The sequence below is a fragment of the Staurois parvus genome, unplaced genomic scaffold (genome assembly GCF_062004578.1).
Source record: "Staurois parvus isolate SC_StPar_1 unplaced genomic scaffold, SC_StPar_1.0 ptg000175l, whole genome shotgun sequence".
NCBI lineage: Eukaryota > Metazoa > Chordata > Amphibia > Anura > Ranidae > Staurois > Staurois parvus.
Window position 1 is genome coordinate 246,470 of NW_028317971.1, and position 27,267 is coordinate 273,736.

Below are 27,267 nucleotides of genomic sequence, written 5' to 3' on the forward strand. Positions count from 1 at the left end.
AAATTCGATTCGACTGATTCGGCGAATTCGTGGACAATATTCGATTCGAGTCGAATAAATTCGCTGTGAATTTAACTTAAAAAAGGGTGTTTCTAGGCTTCAGAGAGACTTAATATTAGTGCAGAACACTGTACCTTTAATTTAAATGCCCTTGGAGTCTGCTGGGGAAGAGAAATAATACTGTCTGTCAGTATGACATGCAGATGAGTGCCGTCGATCTTAGAATCACTGCACACTTCACTCCTTTGGCCAGTCACGGGGCCAAAACCAGTGTTTGGAGCCACAGTGTGGCGGTGGAGGCAGCAGCAATGGGAGGCCATACAGCAACCTATGACAAAATGGAAACCAGCAGGAGCGTGAGGAGACCTGAAAGTGGCACATGGCAGAGTGGGAGCAATGGGAGGCGGTACAGGGACCCAGAAAACACTATGGGCCCAGCAGCAGCGTGACCAGGCGGTACGGGGGCCCATGGCCGATATGGGGCTTGGTGGCACCTATGGAAGGCCTGTAATCTGCCAGCAACCTATGACAAAATGGACAACCGCAGGAGTGTGAGGAGATTTCAAAGTGGCACATGGCAGAGTGGAAGCAATGGAAGGCCGTACAGGGACCCAGGTCACACTGTGGGACCAGCATCAGCGTGAACAGGCGGTACGGGGGCCCATGGCCGATTTGACCTCATTCATCCCATAGTCCTGCCGACTCACGAATAGCGTGGCCTCCTCAAAGGGCCTGAGCAAGCGCAGGTGTCACACATGAGCTGCCAATGGCTGACATCTAAGTTACACAGGGAGTACCTTTATCCGCTTTTAACATCAGGAAATCTGTGATGGCCTTTAGCTGTTCGTAAAGGCGGTCTAACATATGTAGGGTTGAATTCCACCTTGTTGCAACGTCACAGCATGAGGAGTCGGTACGGGGGCCCATGGCAGATTACATGTCTGGCAGCAGCTATGTGAGGCCCGTAATCTGCCTGCACCCTATGTCAAAAAATTTAACACACCAGCAGTGTGAAGAGACCTGAAAGTGGCACATGGCAGCAGAGTGTGGCGATGGAGACAGCAGCAATGGGAGGCCGTACAGGGACCCATGAGAGACTCTAGACTTGGCAGCAGCATGAGGAGGCGGTATATAGGGGCCCATGGCAGATTAGGGGCCTGGCAGCAGCTATGTGAGGCCCGTAATCTGCCTGCACCCTATGTCAAAAAATTTAACACACCAGCAGTGTGAAGAGACCTGAAAGTGGCACATGGCAGCAGAGTGTGGCGATGGAGACAGCAGCAATGGGAGGCCATACAGGGACCCATGACAGACTCTGGACTTGGCAGCAGCATGAGGAGGCGGTATATAGGGGCCCATGGCAGATTAGGGGCCTGGCAGCAGCTATGTGAGGCCCGTAATCTGCCTGCACCCTATGTCAAAAAATTTAACACACCAGCAGTGTGAAGAGACCTGAAAGTGGCACATGGCAGCAGAGTGTGGCGATGGAGACAGCAGCAATGGGAGGCCGTACAGGGACCCATGAGAGACTCTAGACTTGGCAGCAGCATGAGGAGGCGGTATATAGGGGCCCATGGCAGATTAGGGGCCTGGCAGCAGCTATGTGAGGCCCGTAATCTGCCTGCACCCTATGTCAAAAAATGTAACACACCAGCAGTGTGTGAGGAGACCTGAAAGTGGCACATGGCAGAGTGTGGCGATGGAGACAGCAGCAATGGGAGGCCGTACAGGGACCCATGAGAGACTCTGGACCTGGCAGCAGCATGAGGAAGCGGTATATAGGGGCCTATGGCAGATTAGGGGCCTGGCAGCAGCTATAGGAGGCCCATAATCTGCCAGCACCCTATGTCAAAAAATTCTACACACCAGCAGTGTGTGAGGAGACCTGAAAGTGGCACATGGCAGAGTGTGGCGATGGAGACAGCAGCAATGGGAGGCCGTACAGGGACCCATGAGAGACTCTGGACCTGGCAGCAGCATGAGGAGGCGGTATATAGGGGCCTATGGCAGATTAGGGGCCTGGCAGCAGCTATAGGAGGCCCATAATCTGCCAGCACCCTATGTCAAAAAATTCTACACACCAGCAGTGTGAGGAGACCTGAAAGTGGCACATGGCAGCAGAGTGTGGCGATGGAGACAGCAGCAATGGGAGGCCGTACAGGGACCCATGACAGACTCTAGACTTGGCAGCAGCATGAGGAGGCGGTATATAGGGGCCCATGGCAGATTAGGGGCCTGGCAGCAGCTATGTGAGGCCCGTAATCTGCCTGCACCCTATGTCAAAAAATTTAACACACCAGCAGTGTGAAGAGACCTGAAAGTGGCACATGGCAGCAGAGTGTGGCGATGGAGACAGCAGCAATGGGAGGCCATACAGGGACCCATGACAGACTCTGGACTTGGCAGCAGCATGAGGAGGCGGTATATAGGGGCCCATGGCAGATTAGGGGCCTGGCAGCAGCTATGTGAGGCCCGTAATCTGCCTGCACCCTATGTCAAAAAATTTAACACACCAGCAGTGTGAAGAGACCTGAAAGTGGCACATGGCAGCAGAGTGTGGCGATGGAGACAGCAGCAATGGGAGGCCGTACAGGGACCCATGAGAGACTCTAGACTTGGCAGCAGCATGAGGAGGCGGTATATAGGGGCCCATGGCAGATTAGGGGCCTGGCAGCAGCTATGTGAGGCCCGTAATCTGCCTGCACCCTATGTCAAAAAATTTAACACACCAGCAGTGTGAAGAGACCTGAAAGTGGCACATGGCAGCAGAGTGTGGCGATGGAGACAGCAGCAATGGGAGGCCGTACAGGGACCCATGAGAGACTCTGGACTTGGCAGCAGCATGAGGAGGCGGTATATAGGGGCCCATGGCAGATTAGGGGCCTGGCAGCAGCTATGTGAGGCCCGTAATCTGCCTGCACCCTATGTCAAAAAATTTAACACACCAGCAGTGTGAAGAGACCTGAAAGTGGCACATGGCAGCAGAGTGTGGCGATGGAGACAGCAGCAATGGGAGGCCGTACAGGGACCCATGAGAGACTCTAGACTTGGCAGCAGCATGAGGAGGCGGTATATAGGGGCCCATGGCAGATTAGGGGCCTGGCAGCAGCTATGTGAGGCCCGTAATCTGCCTGCACCCTATGTCAAAAAATGTAACACACCAGCAGTGTGTGAGGAGACCTGAAAGTGGCACATGGCAGAGTGTGGCGATGGAGACAGCAGCAATGGGAGGCCGTACAGGGACCCATGAGAGACTCTGGACCTGGCAGCAGCATGAGGAAGCGGTATATAGGGGCCTATGGCAGATTAGGGGCCTGGCAGCAGCTATAGGAGGCCCATAATCTGCCAGCACCCTATGTCAAAAAATTCTACACACCAGCAGTGTGTGAGGAGACCTGAAAGTGGCACATGGCAGAGTGTGGCGATGGAGACAGCAGCAATGGGAGGCCGTACAGGGACCCATGAGAGACTCTGGACCTGGCAGCAGCATGAGGAGGCGGTATATAGGGGCCTATGGCAGATTAGGGGCCTGGCAGCAGCTATAGGAGGCCCATAATCTGCCAGCACCCTATGTCAAAAAATTCTACACACCAGCAGTGTGAGGAGACCTGAAAGTGGCACATGGCAGCAGAGTGTGGCGATGGAGACAGCAGCAATGGGAGGCCGTACAGGGACCCATGACAGACTCTAGACTTGGCAGCAGCATGAGGAGGCGGTATATAGGGGCCCATGGCAGATTAGGGGCCTGGCAGCAGCTATGTGAGGCCCGTAATCTGCCTGCACCCTATGTCAAAAAATTTAACACACCAGCAGTGTGAAGAGACCTGAAAGTGGCACATGGCAGCAGAGTGTGGCGATGGAGACAGCAGCAATGGGAGGCCATACAGGGACCCATGACAGACTCTGGACTTGGCAGCAGCATGAGGAGGCGGTATATAGGGGCCCATGGCAGATTAGGGGCCTGGCAGCAGCTATGTGAGGCCCGTAATCTGCCTGCACCCTATGTCAAAAAATTTAACACACCAGCAGTGTGAAGAGACCTGAAAGTGGCACATGGCAGCAGAGTGTGGCGATGGAGACAGCAGCAATGGGAGGCCGTACAGGGACCCATGAGAGACTCTAGACTTGGCAGCAGCATGAGGAGGCGGTATATAGGGGCCCATGGCAGATTAGGGGCCTGGCAGCAGCTATGTGAGGCCCGTAATCTGCCTGCACCCTATGTCAAAAAATTTAACACACCAGCAGTGTGAAGAGACCTGAAAGTGGCACATGGCAGCAGAGTGTGGCGATGGAGACAGCAGCAATGGGAGGCCGTACAGGGACCCATGAGAGACTCTGGACTTGGCAGCAGCATGAGGAGGCGGTATATAGGGGCCCATGGCAGATTAGGGGCCTGGCAGCAGCTATGTGAGGCCCGTAATCTGCCTGCACCCTATGTCAAAAAATTTAACACACCAGCAGTGTGAAGAGACCTGAAAGTGGCACATGGCAGCAGAGTGTGGCGATGGAGACAGCAGCAATGGGAGGCCGTACAGGGACCCATGAGAGACTCTAGACTTGGCAGCAGCATGAGGAGGCGGTATATAGGGGCCCATGGCAGATTAGGGGCCTGGCAGCAGCTATGTGAGGCCCGTAATCTGCCTGCACCCTATGTCAAAAAATGTAACACACCAGCAGTGTGTGAGGAGACCTGAAAGTGGCACATGGCAGAGTGTGGCGATGGAGACAGCAGCAATGGGAGGCCGTACAGGGACCCATGAGAGACTCTGGACCTGGCAGCAGCATGAGGAAGCGGTATATAGGGGCCTATGGCAGATTAGGGGCCTGGCAGCAGCTATAGGAGGCCCATAATCTGCCAGCACCCTATGTCAAAAAATTCTACACACCAGCAGTGTGTGAGGAGACCTGAAAGTGGCACATGGCAGAGTGTGGCGATGGAGACAGCAGCAATGGGAGGCCGTACAGGGACCCATGAGAGACTCTGGACCTGGCAGCAGCATGAGGAGGCGGTATATAGGGGCCTATGGCAGATTAGGGGCCTGGCAGCAGCTATAGGAGGCCCATAATCTGCCAGCACCCTATGTCAAAAAATTCTACACACCAGCAGTGTGAGGAGACCTGAAAGTGGCACATGGCAGCAGAGTGTGGCGATGGAGACAGCAGCAATGGGAGGCCGTACAGGGACCCATGACAGACTCTAGACTTGGCAGCAGCATGAGGAGGCGGTATATAGGGGCCCATGGCAGATTAGGGGCCTGGCAGCAGCTATGTGAGGCCCGTAATCTGCCTGCACCCTATGTCAAAAAATTTAACACACCAGCAGTGTGAAGAGACCTGAAAGTGGCACATGGCAGCAGAGTGTGGCGATGGAGACAGCAGCAATGGGAGGCCATACAGGGACCCATGACAGACTCTGGACTTGGCAGCAGCATGAGGAGGCGGTATATAGGGGCCCATGGCAGATTAGGGGCCTGGCAGCAGCTATGTGAGGCCCGTAATCTGCCTGCACCCTATGTCAAAAAATTTAACACACCAGCAGTGTGAAGAGACCTGAAAGTGGCACATGGCAGCAGAGTGTGGCGATGGAGACAGCAGCAATGGGAGGCCGTACAGGGACCCATGAGAGACTCTAGACTTGGCAGCAGCATGAGGAGGCGGTATATAGGGGCCCATGGCAGATTAGGGGCCTGGCAGCAGCTATGTGAGGCCCGTAATCTGCCTGCACCCTATGTCAAAAAATTTAACACACCAGCAGTGTGAAGAGACCTGAAAGTGGCACATGGCAGCAGAGTGTGGCGATGGAGACAGCAGCAATGGGAGGCCGTACAGGGACCCATGAGAGACTCTGGACTTGGCAGCAGCATGAGGAGGCGGTATATAGGGGCCCATGGCAGATTAGGGGCCTGGCAGCAGCTATGTGAGGCCCGTAATCTGCCTGCACCCTATGTCAAAAAATTTAACACACCAGCAGTGTGAAGAGACCTGAAAGTGGCACATGGCAGCAGAGTGTGGCGATGGAGACAGCAGCAATGGGAGGCCATACAGGGACCCATGACAGACTCTGGACTTGGCAGCAGCATGAGGAGGCGGTATATAGGGGCCCATGGCAGATTAGGGGCCTGGCAGCAGCTATGTGAGGCCCGTAATCTGCCTGCACCCTATGTCAAAAAATTTAACACACCAGCAGTGTGAAGAGACCTGAAAGTGGCACATGGCAGCAGAGTGTGGCGATGGAGACAGCAGCAATGGGAGGCCGTACAGGGACCCATGAGAGACTCTAGACTTGGCAGCAGCATGAGGAGGCGGTATATAGGGGCCCATGGCAGATTAGGGGCCTGGCAGCAGCTATGTGAGGCCCGTAATCTGCCTGCACCCTATGTCAAAAAATTTAACACACCAGCAGTGTGAAGAGACCTGAAAGTGGCACATGGCAGCAGAGTGTGGCGATGGAGACAGCAGCAATGGGAGGCCGTACAGGGACCCATGAGAGACTCTGGACTTGGCAGCAGCATGAGGAGGCGGTATATAGGGGCCCATGGCAGATTAGGGGCCTGGCAGCAGCTATGTGAGGCCCGTAATCTGCCTGCACCCTATGTCAAAAAATTTAACACACCAGCAGTGTGAAGAGACCTGAAAGTGGCACATGGCAGCAGAGTGTGGCGATGGAGACAGCAGCAATGGGAGGCCGTACAGGGACCCATGAGAGACTCTAGACTTGGCAGCAGCATGAGGAGGCGGTATATAGGGGCCCATGGCAGATTAGGGGCCTGGCAGCAGCTATGTGAGGCCCGTAATCTGCCTGCACCCTATGTCAAAAAATTTAACACACCAGCAGTGTGAAGAGACCTGAAAGTGGCACATGGCAGCAGAGTGTGGCGATGGAGACAGCAGCAATGGGAGGCCGTACAGGGACCCATGAGAGACTCTGGACTTGGCAGCAGCATGAGGAGGCGGTATATAGGGGCCCATGGCAGATTAGGGGCCTGGCAGCAGCTATGTGAGGCCCGTAATCTGCCTGCACCCTATGTCAAAAAATTTAACACACCAGCAGTGTGAAGAGACCTGAAAGTGGCACATGGCAGCAGAGTGTGGCGATGGAGACAGCAGCAATGGGAGGCCGTACAGGGACCCATGAGAGACTCTAGACTTGGCAGCAGCATGAGGAGGCGGTATATAGGGGCCCATGGCAGATTAGGGGCCTGGCAGCAGCTATGTGAGGCCCGTAATCTGCCTGCACCCTATGTCAAAAAATTTAACACACCAGCAGTGTGAAGAGACCTGAAAGTGGCACATGGCAGCAGAGTGTGGCGATGGAGACAGCAGCAATGGGAGGCCGTACAGGGACCCATGAGAGACTCTGGACTTGGCAGCAGCATGAGGAGGCGGTATATAGGGGCCCATGGCAGATTAGGGGCCTGGCAGCAGCTATGTGAGGCCCGTAATCTGCCTGCACCCTATGTCAAAAAATTTAACACACCAGCAGTGTGAAGAGACCTGAAAGTGGCACATGGCAGCAGAGTGTGGCGATGGAGACAGCAGCAATGGGAGGCCGTACAGGGACCCATGAGAGACTCTAGACTTGGCAGCAGCATGAGGAGGCGGTATATAGGGGCCCATGGCAGATTAGGGGCCTGGCAGCAGCTATGTGAGGCCCGTAATCTGCCTGCACCCTATGTCAAAAAATTTAACACACCAGCAGTGTGTGAGGAGACCTGAAAGTGGCACATGGCAGAGTGTGGCGATGGAGACAGCAGCAATGGGAGGCCGTACAGGGACCCATGAGAGACTCTGGACCTGGCAGCAGCATGAGGAAGCGGTATATAGGGGCCTATGGCAGATTAGGGGCCTGGCAGCAGCTATAGGAGGCCCATAATCTGCCAGCACCCTATGTCAAAAAATTCTACACACCAGCAGTGTGTGAGGAGACCTGAAAGTGGCACATGGCAGAGTGTGGCGATGGAGACAGCAGCAATGGGAGGCCGTACAGGGACCCATGAGAGACTCTGGACCTGGCAGCAGCATGAGGAGGCGGTATATAGGGGCCTATGGCAGATTAGGGGCCTGGCAGCAGCTATAGGAGGCCCATAATCTGCCAGCACCCTATGTCAAAAAATTCTACACACCAGCAGTGTGAGGAGACCTGAAAGTGGCACATGGCAGCAGAGTGTGGCGATGGAGACAGCAGCAATGGGAGGCCGTACAGGGACCCATGACAGACTCTAGACTTGGCAGCAGCATGAGGAGGCGGTATATAGGGGCCCATGGCAGATTAGGGGCCTGGCAGCAGCTATGTGAGGCCCGTAATCTGCCTGCACCCTATGTCAAAAAATTTAACACACCAGCAGTGTGAAGAGACCTGAAAGTGGCACATGGCAGCAGAGTGTGGCGATGGAGACAGCAGCAATGGGAGGCCATACAGGGACCCATGACAGACTCTGGACTTGGCAGCAGCATGAGGAGGCGGTATATAGGGGCCTATGGCAGATTAGGGGCCTGGCAGCAGCTATAGGAGGCCCGTAATCTGCCAGCACCCTATGTCAAAAAATTTAACACACCAGCAGTGTGAAGAGACCTGAAAGTGGCACATGGCAGCAGAGTGTGGCGATGGAGACAGCAGCAATGGGAGGCCGTACAGGGACCCATGACAGACTCTGGACTTGGCAGCAGCATGAGGAGGCGGTATATAGGGGCCCATGGCAGATTAGGGGCCTGGCAGCAGCTATGTGAGGCCCGTAATCTGCCTGCACCCTATGTCAAAAAATTTAACACACCAGCAGTGTGAAGAGACCTGAAAGTGGCACATGGCAGCAGAGTGTGGCGATGGAGACAGCAGCAATGGGAGGCCATACAGGGACCCATGACAGACTCTGGACTTGGCAGCAGCATGAGGAGGCGGTATATAGGGGCCTATGGCAGATTAGGGGCCTGGCAGCAGCTATAGGAGGCCCGTAATCTGCCAGCACCCTATGTCAAAAAATTAAACACACCAGCAGTGTGAGGAGACCTGAAAGTGGCACATGTTTGAGGCATGATTCATGGCGGATTTAGTCAGTTGTGTCAGGAACTGGTGGTTTGAAATCCAGACTAATCCACGCCTGATTCATTTTCACAAACGTGAGTCTCTCCACACTTTGGGTGGACAGTCGTGTCCTCCGCGGAGTTACAATACCTCCTGCCGCACTAAACACGCGCTCCGATGCCACGCTACTGGCCGGGCATGACAGCCTTTCAAGGGCAAATTCAGCTAGTTGGGGCCAAAGGTCAAGTTTCGTTGCCCAGTAGTCAAGGGGATTGTCTACCTCGGTTGGCAGGGTGCTGTCCAAGTAGGCCCAAGCCTGTTGTTTGAGCTCCTGCTCCAGGTCCACCTGATGCTGCTGCTGCTGCTGCGGCTGGTTAGTAGTTTCCTCACTGCGCTGGTGAAGAAAGCTACTCATCATCGACTGCAGACTGAGGCAGCCGCTGCTGGTGGAGCTGCCACTGCTCCTACCACCCCACCCCTCCCCTGCTGCCATGCCAGCGGAACGCGAGCGCACAGGGCCCACAGTGTCTGAGGATGGACGTTGGCGCACAAAGGCAGAGACCAACTGACTACATAGGTGGTTTTTATAGTACGTAATTTTGGCCTCCCTCTCAGCAGGTGTGAAAAAGGCCACCATTTTGGACCGGTAGCGAGGGTCCAACAAGGTGGACAGCCAAAAGTCATCCCTCTGTCTGATGGTTATTATTCGGCTGTCGCTACGCAAGCAACCGAGCATGCTATGGGCCATTTGTGCCAAGGAATGCGAGGGACTCCCTGCCTCCATCTCCACAGCATACTGCCACGGTGCGTCTGGGTCCTCTGTCTCCTCCTCCTCCTCTACCAGATGCTCCTGCTCCTCCACTCCTGTCCGCTGAGTTTAAAAACCACCCATTTCACTCAATAATTCCTGAGCACAAATGTCCTCCTCTACCTCCTCCTCTTCTTCCTGTCCTGCCCCCACAGGGGTCATGTGGCGTTGAGATCTGTGCGCCACGTCTACCGCACCCTGACCAGCCATTGTTAACAGCATTTGTTCCAGGACGTGCAACAGAGGAATGACGTCGTTCATCCCATAGTCCTGCCGACTCACGAATAGCGTGGCCTCCTCAAAGGGCCTGAGCAAGCGGCAGGTGTCACGCATGAGCTGCCAATGGCTGACATCTAAGTTACACAGGGGAGTACCTTTATCCGCTTGTAACATCAGGAAATCGGTGATGGCCTTTCGCTGCTCGTAAAGGCGGTCTAACATGTGTAGGGTTGAATTCCACCTTGTTGCAACGTCGCAGATCAGGCGATGCTGTGGAATTCCGTTCTGCCGCTGCAGCTCAATGAGGGTGTTCTTTGCGGTGTAGGAATGGCTGAAATGCATGCACAGTTTACGTGACATTTTAAGGATGTCTTGCAGTGGGATGGTGGATTTTAGGAACCGCTTGACAACCAGATTGAACACGTGAGCCATGCATGGCGCATGGCACAACCTTCCTTGACGCAGAGCAGACACCATGTTCTTTCCGTTGTCAGTCAACATGGTTCCGATTTTTAGTTTGCGCGGAGACAGCCATCTGTCGATTTCTCTGTTCATTACACTCAGCAGTTCCTCCCCTGTGTGACTACGTTCGCCAAGGCATACCAGGTGCAGCACAGCGTGACACCGTTGCGCCCTGCACATGTGATATGCCGGTCGGGTAATGGGACTTGGCACGGGGGTGGCGGCTGAGGACACGGCGGAAAAAGAGGTGGTAGAGGCGGACATGCTTGCTGGACCAAGGACGTGCAAACGTGGAGGCAAAAGCGTCGTGACCTGTCCAAGTTGCTGGTGCGGCTGTGCCGGCACCACGTTCACCCAGTGGGCCGTAAATGACATGTACTGTCCCTGACCGTAGTTACAGCTCCACACGTCGGCGCTGCCGTGCACTTTGGCAGAGACCGACATGCTCAAAGACTGGCCCACCATCTCTTCTACATGTGAATGCAGGGCTGGCACTGCCTTTTGGGCAAAGAAATGACGGCTTGGCACTCTCCACCGCGGCGCGGCACAAGCCATCATTTCTCGGAAAGGTGCTGAGTCCACCAGTTGGAAAGGGAGGGACTGCAGCACCAGCAACTTGGACAGGAGGACGTTCAGCTTTTGCACCGTCGGGTGCGTGCTCGCAAACTGTTGTCTCTTGGATACGGATTCCAAGAAAGACTGTTGACGGAATCCGAGAAGAGGAGTAGCAGGAGAAGGAGCATCTGAACGAGCGGAAGATGCCAATGAGCGACAACTCCCCTCAGCAGAGGTGTTGGAGCCTTGACTGGCTGATAGAGGGCGATTGACGACGTCGGGTGACGGAGCAAGTAACGGAGCGGGTGATGGAGCGGGGGCTGGGGCAGGCAGAACCGCCGTATGTTTATCACGGTTTTCCCAGGCCACCGAATGGTGACGCTGCATATGCTGACGCAACGCTGTAGTCCCAACATGGGCCCCCTGGCCACGCTTGCATTTCTGGCCACATAGTCGACATACGGCTACGTTTACTTCCTCGGGCGGCTTGAGGAAAAATTGCCACACCACCGAGTAGGAAACTTTGCCCCCGCTACTCTTCACTGGCTGACTGCTACTTCCTCCGTGCGCAACGGCACCACTACTGGCCGTGGTGGTAGGCTGCAGTGGAGCTGGTGCTCTACTCCGTGGACGTTTGGCTCCACTGACACTGATGCGACCCTGCTGCTGTCTCCTGGGCAACCCACCGACTGTTTTGCTCGCTGCCAAGCTGCCACCCTCTTCTCCTGATGATGCGGAAGAAATTGCCTGATGACGACGAGGCTGCCAAGTGCGATCAACCTCCTCATCATCAAGTAGGGTCTCCGCCTCACTACTAGCCCCCTCGGCTGCGTCTGGGTCAGGAGACAGACCTGTCTCTAGACCGGCTACCGAGCCACTCTCCTCGCCAGTACTTGTTCGCTTGGCTGCTGAAAAGGCCGATGTCTCCCCCCGTTCCTGACCGCCCTCTGTTAGCTCTTCCTCACTGTACAGTGGGGCTGAGCCCACAGCATGCGATACTTCGCTTGGTGAGGGAACAGCAAAGGACAGGGGCAGGTAGAGGACACGTGATTTCAGTGGGCTTGGTCCCGGGCCATGCCAACTAACGGTTGTGTCTGACGTACCCACCGACCGTTGGCTGTAGGTGTCAGAGGTGACCTGGGAAGAGGAAGACGACCGAGCCAACCAATCAATGACGGCAGGGTTGTCGGTGGAGACACGACCGCTGGATGACACCGGGAGCACTGGCCTCTGGCTGCGAATACTGCTGCCTCGACCCCTTCCTCTGCTGCCACGTCTGCTCGCTCCTAAAACATTGCCTCCTCTGCCACTCCTCTGCATGTTGTCTGACATACTATTTAATTCAACGATTAGGTGTCCCTGAGTAACAATTCTCTGGCACTCAGTAACAATTCTGTCTGTCCCTGAGTATGAATTCTGTGGCCCTGAGTAACAATTATGTGTCTGTGCGAGTAACAATTCTGTGTCTGTGCGAGTAACAATTCTGTGTCTGTGCAAGTAACAATTTTGTGTCTGTGCGAGTAACAATTCTCTGGCACTCAGTAACAATTCTGTCTGTCCCTGAGTAACAATTCTCTGGCACTCAGTAACAATTCTGTCTGTCCCTGAGTATGAATTCTGTGGCCCTGAGTAACAATTCTGTGTCTGTGCGAGTAACAATTCTGTGTCTGTGCAAGTAACAATTTTGTGTCTGTGCGAGTAACAATTCTCTGGCACTCAGTAACAATTCTGTCTGTCCCTGAGTAACAATTCTCTGGCACTCAGTAACAATTCTGTCTGTCCCTGAGTATGAATTCTGTGGCCCTGAGTAACAATTCTGTGTCTGTGCGAGTAACAATTCTGTGTCTGTGCAAGTAACAATTTTGTGTCTGTGCGAGTAACAAATCTCTGGCACTCAGTAACAATTCTGTCTGTCCCTGAGTAACAATTCTCTGGCACTCAGTAACAATTCTGTCTGTCCCTGAGTAACAATTCTCTGGCACTCAGTAACAATTCTGTCTGTCCCTGAGTAACAATTCTCTGGCACTCAGTAACAATTCTGTCTATCCCTGAGTATGAATTCTGTGGCCCTGAGTAACAATTCTGTGTCTGTGCGAGTAACAATTCTGTGTCTGTGCAAGTAACAATTTTGTGTCTGTGCGAGTAACAATTCTCTGGCACTCAGTAACAATTCTGTCTGTCCCTGAGTAACAATTCTCTGGCACTCAGTAACAATTCTGTCTGTCCCTGAGTATGAATTCTGTGGCCCTGAGTAACAATTCTGTGTCTGTGCGAGTAACAATTCTGTGTCTGTGCAAGTAACAATTTTGTGTCTGTGCGAGTAACAATTCTCTGGCACTCAGTAACAATTCTGTCTGTCCCTGAGTAACAATTCTCTGGCACTCAGTAACAATTCTGTCTGTCCCTGAGTAACAATTCTCTGGCACTCAGTAACAATTCTGTCTATCCCTGAGTATGAATTCTGTGGCCCTGAGTAACAATTCTGTGTCTGTGCGAGTAACAATTCTGTGTCTGTGCAAGTAACAATTTTGTGTCTGTGCGAGTAACAATTCTCTGGCACTCAGTAACAATTCTGTCTGTCCCTGAGTAACAATTCTCTGGCACTCAGTAACAATTCTGTCTGTCCCTGAGTAACAATTCTCTGGCACTCAGTAACAATTCTGTCTGTCCCTGAGTAACAATTCTCTGGCACTCAGTAACAATTCTGTCTGTCCCTGAGTAACAATTCTCTGGCACTCAGTAACAATTCTGTCTGTCCCTGAGTATGAATTCTGTGGCCCTGAGTAACAATTCTGTGTCTGTGCGAGTAACAATTCTGTGTCTGTGCAAGTAACAATTTTGTGTCTGTGCGAGTAACAAATCTCTGGCACTCAGTAACAATTCTGTCTGTCCCTGAGTAACAATTCTCTGGCACTCAGTAACAATTCTGTCTGTCCCTGAGTAACAATTCTCTGGCACTCAGTAACAATTCTGTCTGTCCCTGAGTATGAATTCTGTGGCCCTGAGTAACAATTCTGTGTCTGTGCGAGTAACAATTCTGTGTCTGTGCAAGTAACAATTTTGTGTCTGTGCGAGTAACAATTCTCTGGCACTCAGTAACAATTCTGTCTGTCCCTGAGTAACAATTCTCTGGCACTCAGTAACAATTCTGTCTGTCCCTGAGTAACAATTCTCTGGCACTCAGTAACAATTCTGTCTATCCCTGAGTATGAATTCTGTGGCCCTGAGTAACAATTCTGTGTCTGTGCGAGTAACAATTCTGTGTCTGTGCAAGTAACAATTTTGTGTCTGTGCGAGTAACAATTCTCTGGCACTCAGTAACAATTCTGTCTGTCCCTGAGTAACAATTCTCTGGCACTCAGTAACAATTCTGTCTGTCCCTGAGTAACAATTCTCTGGCACTCAGTAACAATTCTGTCTGTCCCTGAGTAACAATTCTCTGGCACTCAGTAACAATTCTGTCTGTCCCTGAGTAACAATTCTCTGGCACTCAGTAACAATTCTGTCTGTCCCTGAGTATGAATTCTGTGGCCCTGAGTAACAATTCTGTGTCTGTGCGAGTAACAATTCTGTGTCTGTGCAAGTAACAATTTTGTGTCTGTGCGAGTAACAATTCTCTGGCACTCAGTAACAATTCTGTCTGTCCCTGAGTAACAATTCTCTGGCACTCAGTAACAATTCTGTCTGTCCCTGAGTAACAATTCTCTGGCACTCAGTAACAATTCTGTCTATCCCTGAGTATGAATTCTGTGGCCCTGAGTAACAATTCTGTGTCTGTGCGAGTAACAATTCTGTGTCTGTGCAAGTAACAATTTTGTGTCTGTGCGAGTAACAATTCTCTGGCACTCAGTAACAATTCTGTCTGTCCCTGAGTAACAATTCTCTGGCACTCAGTAACAATTCTGTCTGTCCCTGAGTAACAATTCTCTGGCACTCAGTAACAATTCTGTCTGTCCCTGAGTAACAATTCTCTGGCACTCAGTAACAATTCTGTCTGTCCCTGAGTAACAATTCTCTGGCACTCAGTAACAATTCTGTCTGTCCCTGAGTAACAATTCTCTGGCACTCAGTAACAATTCTGTCTGTCCCTGAGTAACAATTCTCTGGCACTCAGTAACAATTCTGTCTGTCCCTGAGTAACAATTCTGTCTGTCCCTGAGAATGAATTCTGTGGCCCTAAGAATTCTCTGGCACTCAGTAACAATTCTGTCTGTCCCTGAGTAACAATTCTCTGGCACTCAGTAACAATTCTGTCTGTCCCTGAGTAAAAATTCTGTGGCCCTAATAACGTTTCTGTGGCCCTAAGTAACAATTCTCTGGCACTGAGTAACAATTCTGTCTGTCCCTGAGTATGAATTCTGTGGCCCTAACTAGCGTTTCTTTGTCCCTAAATAACGATTCTGTGGCCCTCATTAACAAGTCTGTGTCCCTGAGTAATGGTTCTCTGTCCCTAAGTAACTTCTCTCTGTCCCCAATTCTCGTTTCTGTGGCCCTAACTCTGTCCCTGTCCCTAGTACAGAGCGGTCTGCCTCTGTTCAATGACTGCAGGCAAATGAAGATTTCCAAAATGGCCGCTATATATACCTCGACCATTACACAGTGCTGGCTGGCTGGCTGCTGATTGGCTGATGCGATCACATGTCGTTGAGGAATGCATTATGGGGCAGCGCGCCTTGTCTGCGCGCCTTCCCCGACATCCCCGCTCCGTCGCCGCACATGTCAGCCGCCATTTTCGGAAAAATTTCGATTCGCGCGTCCGAATTAGGCTGTTTTTCGGATTCGGCACGAATCGAAATTTTTCCGATATTCGACTCGAATTCCACTTCGGATACTTCGATTCGCTCATCTCTAATGATAGTGTGTTGGCAAACATTTTGCAGTTGATTGAGATACACTATTTTCATTGTAACAATGATCCCCTTTTTAAACCACTTAAGCTCTATATTGATTTCTCACAACCTGGTAACAAGCTGTGTCTCAATTTGTTATAAATTGGAAAGAAAAATAAAACATAGCACCCTGGCTGTTGTATTGAGGGATTTTAGAAATTAAATATTTCAAAACACTCTGTTGTTCTATGTATATTATGAAATATATTCAACAACAAAATAAACAAAATATACATTTCAAAACAGTTGTTCAATTAATTAATATAAAAAAAAACTATTAACAGGTATCTGAGTTTAACAAGTAAAAAGTAAAGTGATATTAAAGACAGATTTGGAGAAAAAAAATAACAAATATGTCATACTTACCTGCTCTGTACAGTGGTTTTGCACAGAGCAGCCTCTCTTCTTAGGTTTTCCGCCAGTGTTTCTGGCCCTCCCTCCTGCCGAGTGCCCCGATAGCAAGCTGCTTGCTATAGGGAACCCCAGCAGAATCGCTCCCAAGCCTCTACTCTGTGTGTCCATTCACACACTAGCATGGCTTGGTCCCAACCCCTGCTCTCTCCTCATTGGCTCACTTGCTGTGATTGACAGTAGCAGGAGCCAATACAGGAGCACCAGATGGACAGTCGTTATCCATTTATAATGCTAATAATGTATATTATTTAACCAATTATAGTCAATTGGCATATTAGGAATATTAGGCAGATTAGTAAGCATGCACTGTAGGGCATCAATTCAGCCTCTGGAGTATATCAGATATATTCTACAATCCCCTGTCACGCTATATGTTTCCCCTCACACACCACCATAGGTCCACATTGTTAGTTCAATAGCTGTGGCTTCAGTTTGTGCAGAGGAGCTGTTGACATTGGCTCTGTCTTCAATATTCTGATGTAACTGACAGCTAAGATATGATTGTTTCATTGCAATGGACAAATATTGTAAATTGTGGTAGGTCATGCAGGTGACAGGCTTTTCCTGTCATCTGCTCTATGGTACATTTTCAGTGGCAGAAACCTGCAACGTGTGAAAATCAATCAATTAATCAATAAATAAATACATATTTTTAACTAACCTGTGATTGCCTAGTTTACATCTTCCCCTTCTTACTTTAGCTAGATTTTTTTCTGTTTGAATGCTAACATTTTTTTGCATCTTCTCTTTCATTTCATTTTGATCTGTGGAACATAAAATGCATAAAGTGTAAAACATGTCTTGATAAATTATTTCACCAAGCTTTGTACCTGAAATATAACTTTAGTGTGATGATTAACATCACACTAAATGCCAAAATTACGAGTTACAAAATAACATTTGTTTTAAATATAGAATTGAATAAGGCTTTGAGGACAATACCACCAAAACAGTCATGTCTCCAAAGAAATAACACACATTTCACTTTAATACAGTATCTTAGCTAATGTTATTGTTACATCCCTGGCACACTATTTAAGATTTGAAAATTCCATCCATGTGATATAAACAGCTGCAAGACCTGAAGAGGTTTAACCCTGTATTGATTATTCTAAATTATATTATTCTAAATCCACAAGGAATCTTAAACTAGGTATAGATTTCTTGAATTTCAGCTATTCCTGCTACACCACCCAGCTAGACAAAAGTCGATCCAAAAATTAACTGAGCTGCTGTGTGCAAAATTAGAGGCTGAAGGGTGATTGCATCCTATCAGATACAGTCACTGTTTGGCAGCGGTTCTGCATTCATGCATTGGTGGGTGACACAGCTACCGAATACAAGAGCCAGTAGTGAACATTTCTTCATCTATATTGTTCAGCGTGTATCGGAGAATTGATTAATAGGAATATCTTGTTCAACTGTGTATGGTTTGCTTTAAAAAACTAAGCATCTACTAGACACCAATTATCAAATTGTGTCACAGTAATGAATGTTACAGTTATTAACATGTAGAATGTACTACGAGTGCAACCAAGTGACACTAGTGGTCCAAGACATTTAATTGTCTCTTTTTCTTCACTATAAAGGATGATGCTTTTATTCTCAGAGCTCATAAAATGCATTGATACAATAGAAAAACAGTTGACCCTGGTATGCTGCTGTATTGGATTATAAAATGAAATATTTGTTATTTTCAGGTACAAATATAAATGGAGGTATCCAGGCTGCCACCAGCCTCCTCAACAATTATTTAGTTAATATGGACAAGCATGAAAAAACTGTGTCACTGATAATATTCTTGACTGATGGAAGACCAACCCTTGGGGAAGTCCAGTCTAGTAATATCTTAATTAATGCCAAGAATGCCATCAGGGAAAAGTTTTGCCTATTCAGCATCGGCATTGGCAATGATGTTGATTTCCAACTGCTAGAAAAATTGTCTCTGGAAAACTGTGGCATGATGCGCCGGGTCACTGAAGACGATGATGCAGCTATTCAGCTGAAAGGGTATGTAATTTACTGCTTCCACATCATGTGTAAGAGATCCCTTTAAAACTAGAATGCTTTTGTTTTGACTGCACAAGGAAAGTTTCCACGTATATATAACTTGTATTATAAACCTACATACTGATTTGATAACAAGTTTGCTAAATAGTCTTCTGCCCCAAGCACTGCTAAACTGTGGTTAATTTAAAATCATAACCTATTTCAGAGAAACAAAAACTAATTTTAATGAGTAACTTTTGCAAGCACTTGTATCTAAAACAGTAAGATGTTACCCTGGTGTAATTTCAAAAAAATTTAAACTTAAGTGAAAAATAAATGATTAGATGTTTTTAAGGAAAAGGTGTCATGGCTGGTTGCAAGGTTTTTTTTTAAATGTTAGGTGAGCCTGTCCCAGGTCTGTCCTCATTAACATGCAATGCAAGAAACCTAGCCTCTAAAACTTTAACCCTTTGTTAGGATAGAGAATGTTCAAATTAAGTTCAAAATTAAAAATAGAGATCTGCCTATACAGTACAGACAGGGTTAATTATGGCAAACACAGTTGCCCAGTCTCCTCAAAAAAAGAGAGCAGTACTTAGGATGTTTTCCTTGCTGGAGAGTCCAGAATAAAGCATCCAAAAAGGTAAGCTGCAATTTTAAAATACTTTTTTAAATTATGCTTTATAAATGGAGATATGTAACAAATATACAGTAGGTGTTATCCCAATTTGGCTGCAAAAGTGGAAATACACTTTAAGGCAGGAGAGTTGTAAGTTTAGATCAGCTTATTTGCATATTAAATGACCTTTGAGCTTTAGAAACCAACAAAAACTGATTTTTTAAATTATATTTAATATGATTAGCTTTGTTATACGAAAGTATAGAAATTAGATTTGATTGGATTGGACTGTAGTTTTTATATTTTCTGTTAACCTAATTAATTTTAAGTAAACACAAGTTGACAAGTCATAATGCTGTGTAGCTTACCACTTCATGGACCTATAATATATAACAAGGGTCTCCAAACTTTCTAAACAAAGTGCCAGTTTACTGTCCTTCAAACTTTGGGAGGGCTGGATTGTAGAAAATGTTTTGGTGTCAGTGGGAGTAAACAGTGTCCCATCTTTGGTGTCAGTGGGAGAAATAGTGTCCCATTGTTTGTGTCAGTGGGAGGAATAAAATGCCCTATTGTTGGTGTCAGTGGGAGAAATAGTGCCCCATTGTTGGTGTCAGTGGGAGGAATAGTGCCCCATCGTTGGTGTCAGAGGGAGGAATAGTGCCCCATCGTTGGTGTCAGGGGGAGGAAAAGTGCTTCATCATTGGTGCCAGTGGGAGGAATAGTGCCCCATCATTGGTATCTGTGAAAGAAATAGTGCCCCATTGTAGGTGTCAGTGGGAGGAATAATAGTGCCCCATCATTGGTATCTGTGAGAGAAATAGTGCCCCATCATTGGTGTCAGTGGGAGGAATAGTGTCCCATTGTTGGTGTCAGAGGGAGGAATAGTGCCCCATCGTTGGTGTCAGGGGGAGGAAAAGTGCTTCATCATTGGTGCCAGTGGGAGGAATAGTGCCCCATCATTGGTATCTGTGAAAGAAATAGTGCCCCATTGTAGGTGTCAGTGGGAGGAATAGTGCCCCATCATTGGTATCTGTGAGAGAAATAGTGCCCCATCATTGTTGTCAGTGGGAGGAATAGTGTCCCATTGTTGGTGTCAGAGGGAGGAATAGTGCCCCATCGTTGGTGTCAGAGGGAGGAATAGTGCCCCGTCGTTGGTGTCAGGGGGAGGAAAAGTGCTTCATTGTTGGTGCCAGTGGGAGGAATAGTGCCCCATCATTGGTATCTGTGAGAGAAATAGTGCCCCATTGTAGGTGTCCGTGGCGGAAACATAAAAGCAAGCAAAGGGCCACAGTTTTCTTCTGTTCTCATTGGCACTTTCTTCTCATTTTGATCTCACACTATTTAGACTTTCAGTTTAAGGTTTTTCCTAACAAAATGGTGGCAATTGTAATGAAAGAAATCCTCTAAGTTCTCAAATAATTCTAAATGAGTCTCATATCTCCTTTAAATTTCCTTTTGCCTGGTCCTTTACTTTAGCTGAGCTTTACTTCTATCTGTCTGTAATATTGTTCTCTTTGTCATTTCTCTTTCTCTGTATCTTCCTCTTTATTTCTTCCTGTTGACCCCCATGGTATCATGATGGGCTTTAATACCCTGTTGGAGCAATCATTGTTCGTTGGGTAATAATACCCATGGTCATTATATCCTGTCCTGTTACTCAGCACCAACCTAGCCTCGTTTATATACATGTTTGTGCAGTGGCAGGAATGATGAGTCCCTTTTGATTTTAATCTAATTAATTATATCAATATAACTAGTGAAAGACTTAAGACACAATGACTTTAGAACAAAAATGGTACAATCCGTGTTTGTTTAGCTGGGGCTAGGTTATGCAGTAAGCTATGCAAGCTGTGACTTTACCAACAGGAACTTTTTTAAGTTTATTTTTTCTTGTTCAGTTCCCACTTTAATGTCTTGTTCCAGGAGCTGTACTGACCCCAGTATATAAATTGGCTCTTTTTAAAGAAATCTTAGTATTATTTCTGGAAGCTTTTCTTCTACCCATACACTTAAAAGGCCGAAGGGAATACAGCTGCAAAGGAATCTAATTTAAGTCCTTTTTTTAAACATTATTTGGAAATACTGCTGTTACTTGTATACTCCTGTTCATTATGCTACACATATATATTAATATAAAGCAGCTGTTCCCCCTTAATTAAATAAGTTGGTCAGTTTTATGAGTTAGCCCTTTCACATGGGCTTTCTTTTCAGGTCCGCCTGTCCCTTTTTCAGGTGGACCTGATCAGAAGCTCCATGTAGGCCTATGGGCAGGCTGATGTAAGCTGACGTATGTCAGGTTACACCCCCTATGCCTGAGTCCATCCAGAATGGCTATAGACTGCATCCTTTTCCATTTTTCCAGATGTAAACATGACGGATCAGAGTTAGCCTGATGCGAGTGGACACAGGTCCATTTACATTCAGCCGCACATATAGCCATTACAGGTCCATGCCTGTGTAAATGTGGGCATGGATGTAAAAAAAACTGACAATCATCCCATGCAGCTCAGATTCAGCAGAGGATCTGCTCATAGATCCCCTGCTGAATAGACCAGAGCAGAGCCATGTGAAAGGGCTCTTAAAGTGGAACATTACCCATAACAAATTAATAAAAAATAATGTTCTTTAGCAAGAAATATACATTCCACATTAATAATTATGCTACCAAAATTAGTGTGTGCTGTATATTGCCTTCAGTATATCTGTTTAGTCAAACAGGCTGAACTGCTGTAATACTGACACTCAGTGGCTGAATGTCTCCTTGCTATGGGAACTCTGCCATACTGAAGTTTCTATCTGCCAAACCCAGCTCTGATGAAGAAAGGAGCACCTTAGAAATGCGTTAGCTTTTATCTCCCCTTTGGATTGACCTGTAACCCTGTGTGGATTATGGTTAACTTATGCCTGTTTTATCGCTACTCTTGTGAGTATATTTCTTAAATAAAATAATTCATTGTTTATTGAGGTAATGCGCAAGGTATGTGCGCTCTTTCTTTTATCCCCTTCCACAGGGGTTCCCAAACACCATCCTGTGGGCTGGATAAGGCCCAGCAAAGCCAATTATCCCGTCTGCCAGGCCAGCCAAAAAAAAAAAAACAAAAACAAATCAGGGCAAAAAAAACAAATCAGGGCAAAAAAAAAATCAGGGGGAAAAAAAAAACCCAGCGCCAGCCGGCGCTGGGTGCAGCAGAGGAGCAATGGGAGAGCACACCAGGCATCAGGTACAGTGAATTGCGGTGTCCAGTGTATCAGAGTACAGTGCGTTCTAGTGTACAGTGCATTGCGGTGTCCAGTGCATTTTGGTGTCAAGTGCACTACAGTGTACAGTGCATTTTAGTGTCCAGTGCGTTACAGAGTACAGTGCATTGCGGTGTCCAGTGCGTTACAGCGTACAGTGCATTGCGGTGTCCAGTGCATTACAGAGTACAGTGCACTGCGGTGTACAGTGCATTGTAGTGTCCAGTGCGTTACAGTGTACATTGCATTGTGGTGTCCAGTGCGTTACAGTGTACAGTGCATTGCGCTGTCCAGTGCGTTACAGTGTACAGTACACTGTGGTGTCCAGTGCGTTACAGAGTACAGTGCACTGCGGTGTACAGTACATTGTAGTGTCCAGTGCGTTACAGTGTACAGTGCATTGTGGTGTCCAGTGCGTTACAGTGTACAGTGCATTATGGTGTCCAGTGTGTTACAGTGTACAGTGCATTGTGGTGTCCAGTGCGTTACAGAGTACAGTGCACTATGGTGTCCAGTGCGTTACAGAGTACAATGCATTGCAGTGTCCAGAACATTAGTGTACAGTGCATTGCGATGTCCAGTGCGTTAGTGTACATTGCATTGTGGTGTCCAGTGTGTTACAGTGTACAGTGCATTGCGGTGTCCACTACGTTACAGAGTCCAGTGCATTGCGGTGTCCAGTGCGTTACAGAGTACAGTGCATTGCGGTGTCCAGTGCGTTACAGAGTACAGTGCATTGCGGTGTCCAGTGCGTTACAGTGTACAGTGCATTGTGGTGTCCAGTGCGTTACAGAGTACAGTGCACTATGGTGTCCAGTGCGTTACAGAGTAGAATGCATTGCAGTGTCCAGAGCATTAGTGTACAGTGCATTGCGGTGTCCAGTGCGTTACAGTGTACAGTGCATTGCGGTGTCCAGTGCGTTACAGAGTACAGTGCATTGCGGTGTCCAGTACGTTACAGAGTACAGTGCATTGCGATGTCCAGTGCGTTAGTGTACAGTGCATTGCGGTGTCCAGTGCATTACAGTGTACAGTGCATTGCGGTGTCCAGTACGTTACAGAGTACAGTGCATTGCGGTGTCCAGTACGTTACAGAGTACAGTGCATTGTGGTGTCCAGTGCGTTACAGAGTACAGTGGATTGTGAAGTCCAGTGCGTTACAGTGTACAGTGCATTGTGGTGTCCAGTGCGTTACAGTGTACAGTGCATTGCAGTGTCCAGTGTGTTTAAGAGTACAGTGCATTGCGGTGTCCAGTGCGTTACAGCATACAGTGCATTGTGGTGTCCAGTGCGTTACAGCGTACAGTGCATTGTGGTGTCCAGTGTGTTACAGAGTACAGTGCATTGCGCTGTCCAGTGCGTTACAGTGTATAGTACACTATGGTGTCCAGTGCGTTACAGAGTACAGTGCACTGTGGTGTACAGTGCATTGTAGTGTCCAGTGCGTTACAGTGTACAGTGCATTGTAGTGTCCAGTGCGTTACAGTGTACAGTGCATTGTAGTGTCCAGTGCGTTACAGTGTACAGTGCATTTTAAATATTGTATTGTGTTTTTCCTGTTTTTTTACACTATAAATAAGATATGTGCGGTGTACATAGGAATTTGTTCAAATTTTTTTCAAACTATCCCCCTGTCCTGAACTGTCTCCCTGTTTAAAACGTTTGAGGACCCCTGGTCTATAACTTCCCAAATAGGCACTTTGATCATGTGTGCATCCATTATCAATTGCAGTAATAAGCTCCAGCAGGGGCGGACTGACAACTCATGGGGCCCCCAGGCAATAGGGGACCATGGGGCCCCTGTGTCCTTGCCCAAACTCAAAAAAGCCTATCAAAAAGGTACCAGGGGCATCTCATGGGGCCCCCTACTGTCCCCGGGCCCTCGGGCAGTGCCCGAGTTTCCAAATGGTCATTCCGCCGCTGAACTCCAGCTACACTATATGGAACTAGGAGGATCATAAAACAGATTCATCCATTTAGTCCCTGCACGTGTGGCTGACATAGACAGTGAAAGCCATTCACCAGTTTGTCAGTAATAAATACTGTCCTTATTGCCCCACAGCCACCAGAACAGAATCAAACAATGGAATAACAATACAGTAGTAATTTTCCAGTACATTTGAACCACTGCTATAGCTGCTAAATCTTGCAAAAAAGAGCGTCACCAACATTGCACCATTATTTACCATAATGGGCCTTAATGCTTCTATGCAGAATAGAAAGGGTACAAACATTTCTGGAAATAATTTTTTAGCAAAAGCAAATAACTGAGCAAGTGTGGTGATAAAATACACTTTTACCATAACCATCCATTGTAGGTATGTTACACGTAGATAATTATAGCAATCCCTTCATTACAAACAGCTGTAGTCACCCACTGCAAGTACAAAGTATGATCAAATTACTATGGTATGTAATGCTAATTTGAACATTGACTATGGAAATCCTCTAACATCATTTCTTCTTTTTTAGTATGTAATGTATCATACAAGGGTTTCTCGACTTACAGCAGGGCTGAGCTCCTGCAAGAGCCTGTGTAATTCAAATTTCACATAATTTAAACATTGGTCTCCCTCTGGATATGATAATAATTGCTGGAGCTGCGATCCAACTTGCATCATTTTGATGCTAACTACACCCCAGAACTCTGAACCGTGAGGCTTCTCATACACTAAATACATTAAAATAATCAGCTTAGAATCAAAATACCTATAACATACATTAAAAAATCCCAAAACAAATTGTATTAACCAGATACCTCAAAAGCATGAGACCCCATCACTGTACTTGGCATTCAGCATGTTGGTTGAGTCTAATATTCTACATCGGGGTCTCCAACTTTTCTAAACAAAAGGGCCCATTTACTGTCTTTTAGACATGGGGGGGGGCAAGAAAAGGGCCACATCCAGCCCCCAGTCCACAGTTTGGAGACCCCTGGTCTCCCTTTGGATATGATAGTAATTGCTGGAGCTGCAATCCAACTTGCATCATTTTGATGCTAACTACACCCCATAACTCTGAACTGTGAGGCTTCTCATACACTAAATACATTAAAATAATCAGCGTAGAATCAAAATAACTATAACATACATAAACAAACCAAAAATAAACTGTATTAAGCAAATAACTCAAAAGCATGAGATCATATCACTGTACTTGGCATTCAGCATGCAGAATGAGTCTAATATTCTACATTGGGGTCTCCAAACTTTCTAAACAAATGGCCCGATTTACTTTCTTTCAGACATGAGAGGGGGGCAAGCAAAGAGCCACATCTGGCCCCCTGACCACAATTTAGAGACCACTCTTCTACACGATTAATACCAAGGGCAGTGATTGGGTAAAAGATGTTCTCTGATTAACTGAAGTGGAATTCTTATAGGATCATAAAGTGTTTGTTGTGATCTGTCTCTGCTCCCAGCAACTCTTGATAGCACATAAGGCATAACACAAATTTTTATTGCAAATTTGAGCCCCTTTTAAGACTAAGACTGCATTTAACTAGGAAGGCAAAACTTCCTCAATTATCGATAACTGTATCCAAACCCAAAAAACTAAAATTTAATATAATGCAGCTTGGGAGTGCTTGGATATGGTGGCAGCATTGGCTTTCTTTTTTTCATACTTTCCCTATATTTTCACCTATTTTTCCTGTGTTTAACACCTTCTATTCTTTTGTGGGAATGTCCACTCCACTGTATCTATGGCAGGAGCCTTGGTTGTCACTTCAAACTTGCCTTTTTTTTTCATCTTGATTACATGGGGGTGGGGGGGAATTGTACGTTGTTGTTTAGAGAAGAAAAATAACATTGTTTATGCTTTTAGTTCAGCTCACAACTAAGTGTTAAGGACGCCTCATTTCTGGCAAGATCAGCATTTATTTTATTTACTTACTGAAAATGTTTTGAGCTTGAAAAGGAAACTAATGCAGCCACCAGGATGGAACTAACCCAGCAATATATTATATTCTTGTACTGATTGAAAACCTCCAACAGGACTTTACATGGCATAATAACTAATATATATGAAAAATACTAAATATTTTATTGTATGCAATGATAAAATAAAATTCCATAAAAATCTAATTTCTTCAGCAAAGTTGTACATCTTAGATGGAAAGGCAAAACTCATACAGTACATAACTGGTGGGAACGGAATCATAAACATCTCTTACAAGAATGTCTTCACAGCATGTGTCCCCAGCAAGATAGTTAACTTCCAGTTATACTGTATATGAGTTTTGCCTTTCCAAATAAGATGCACAACTTTGCCAAAGAAATGTGATTTTTATGGAATTTTGTTTAATTTGTTTATTGATGTTTATACACAATATGAAATGCTGCATTAGGTAGTGATAGCACTGTCTTTACATATTTATTGCATTTTGATGGTATTTAAATCATACAGATAGTTGCTGCACTAGACATAGTGTTTGTTTATTTTTTTCTGTGGCAAAGAATACTGCGGTACCCTTCCATCTATTCTGGACTCGCCAGCAATGAAAAAAATCCTACAGAGTCCTCTTTGTTGGGGACTGGGAAGCTGTGTTTGCCATAATTAAGCCCATATATACTGTGCAGGCAGATTTTTATTATCAAATTTAACTACATTTTAATACTTTCTGTCCCAACAAAAGGACAAAGGTGTAGAGGCTGGGCTTTTTGCATTGTATGTTAATGAGGACAGACTCACTCTAAAGTCCTGTATACACATTGAGAATATCGGAAGAATGATCATCCAGTTTTTTGGTTTTTTTTGCATGCTAGTCTCATATTAAAAGTGAAGAGGTTACTAAAGTTATGAAAATTCTCATATGACAGAATAAAAATTCGGAAGTGATATAATGTATTTGTATTGTATTTTCGGATGAACACTGTACTGGTAAAATGGAAATTGTACAATCTGGTAAAGTATAGGTACAATTTTCATGCTTGTTCCTTTGAGATCAGATCATCGGACGATTGCTTTGAAAGCGGCATTTTTTGCATGATTTTCTGATCCTGTGTATGGGTTGTTACCTAGTCTCATATTAAAAGTGAAGAGGTTACTAAAGTTA

At 47.2% G+C, this 27,267-nt stretch overlaps 1 protein-coding gene across 2 annotated transcripts in view; it reads left to right on the forward strand.

Annotated features, from left to right (window-relative positions):
- The window catches only part of LOC149462364 (inter-alpha-trypsin inhibitor heavy chain H5-like), a 127,506-nt gene that overhangs the window by 80,165 nt on the left and 20,074 nt on the right, over positions 1-27,267 (forward strand). For both annotated transcript variants that reach the window (XM_089676859.1, XM_089676860.1), the window contains exon 9: positions 18,067-18,376. In XM_089676859.1, the coding sequence (XP_089532985.1) occupies positions 18,067-18,376 (310 nt within the window). The remainder of the gene's footprint in view (positions 1-18,066; positions 18,377-27,267) is intronic.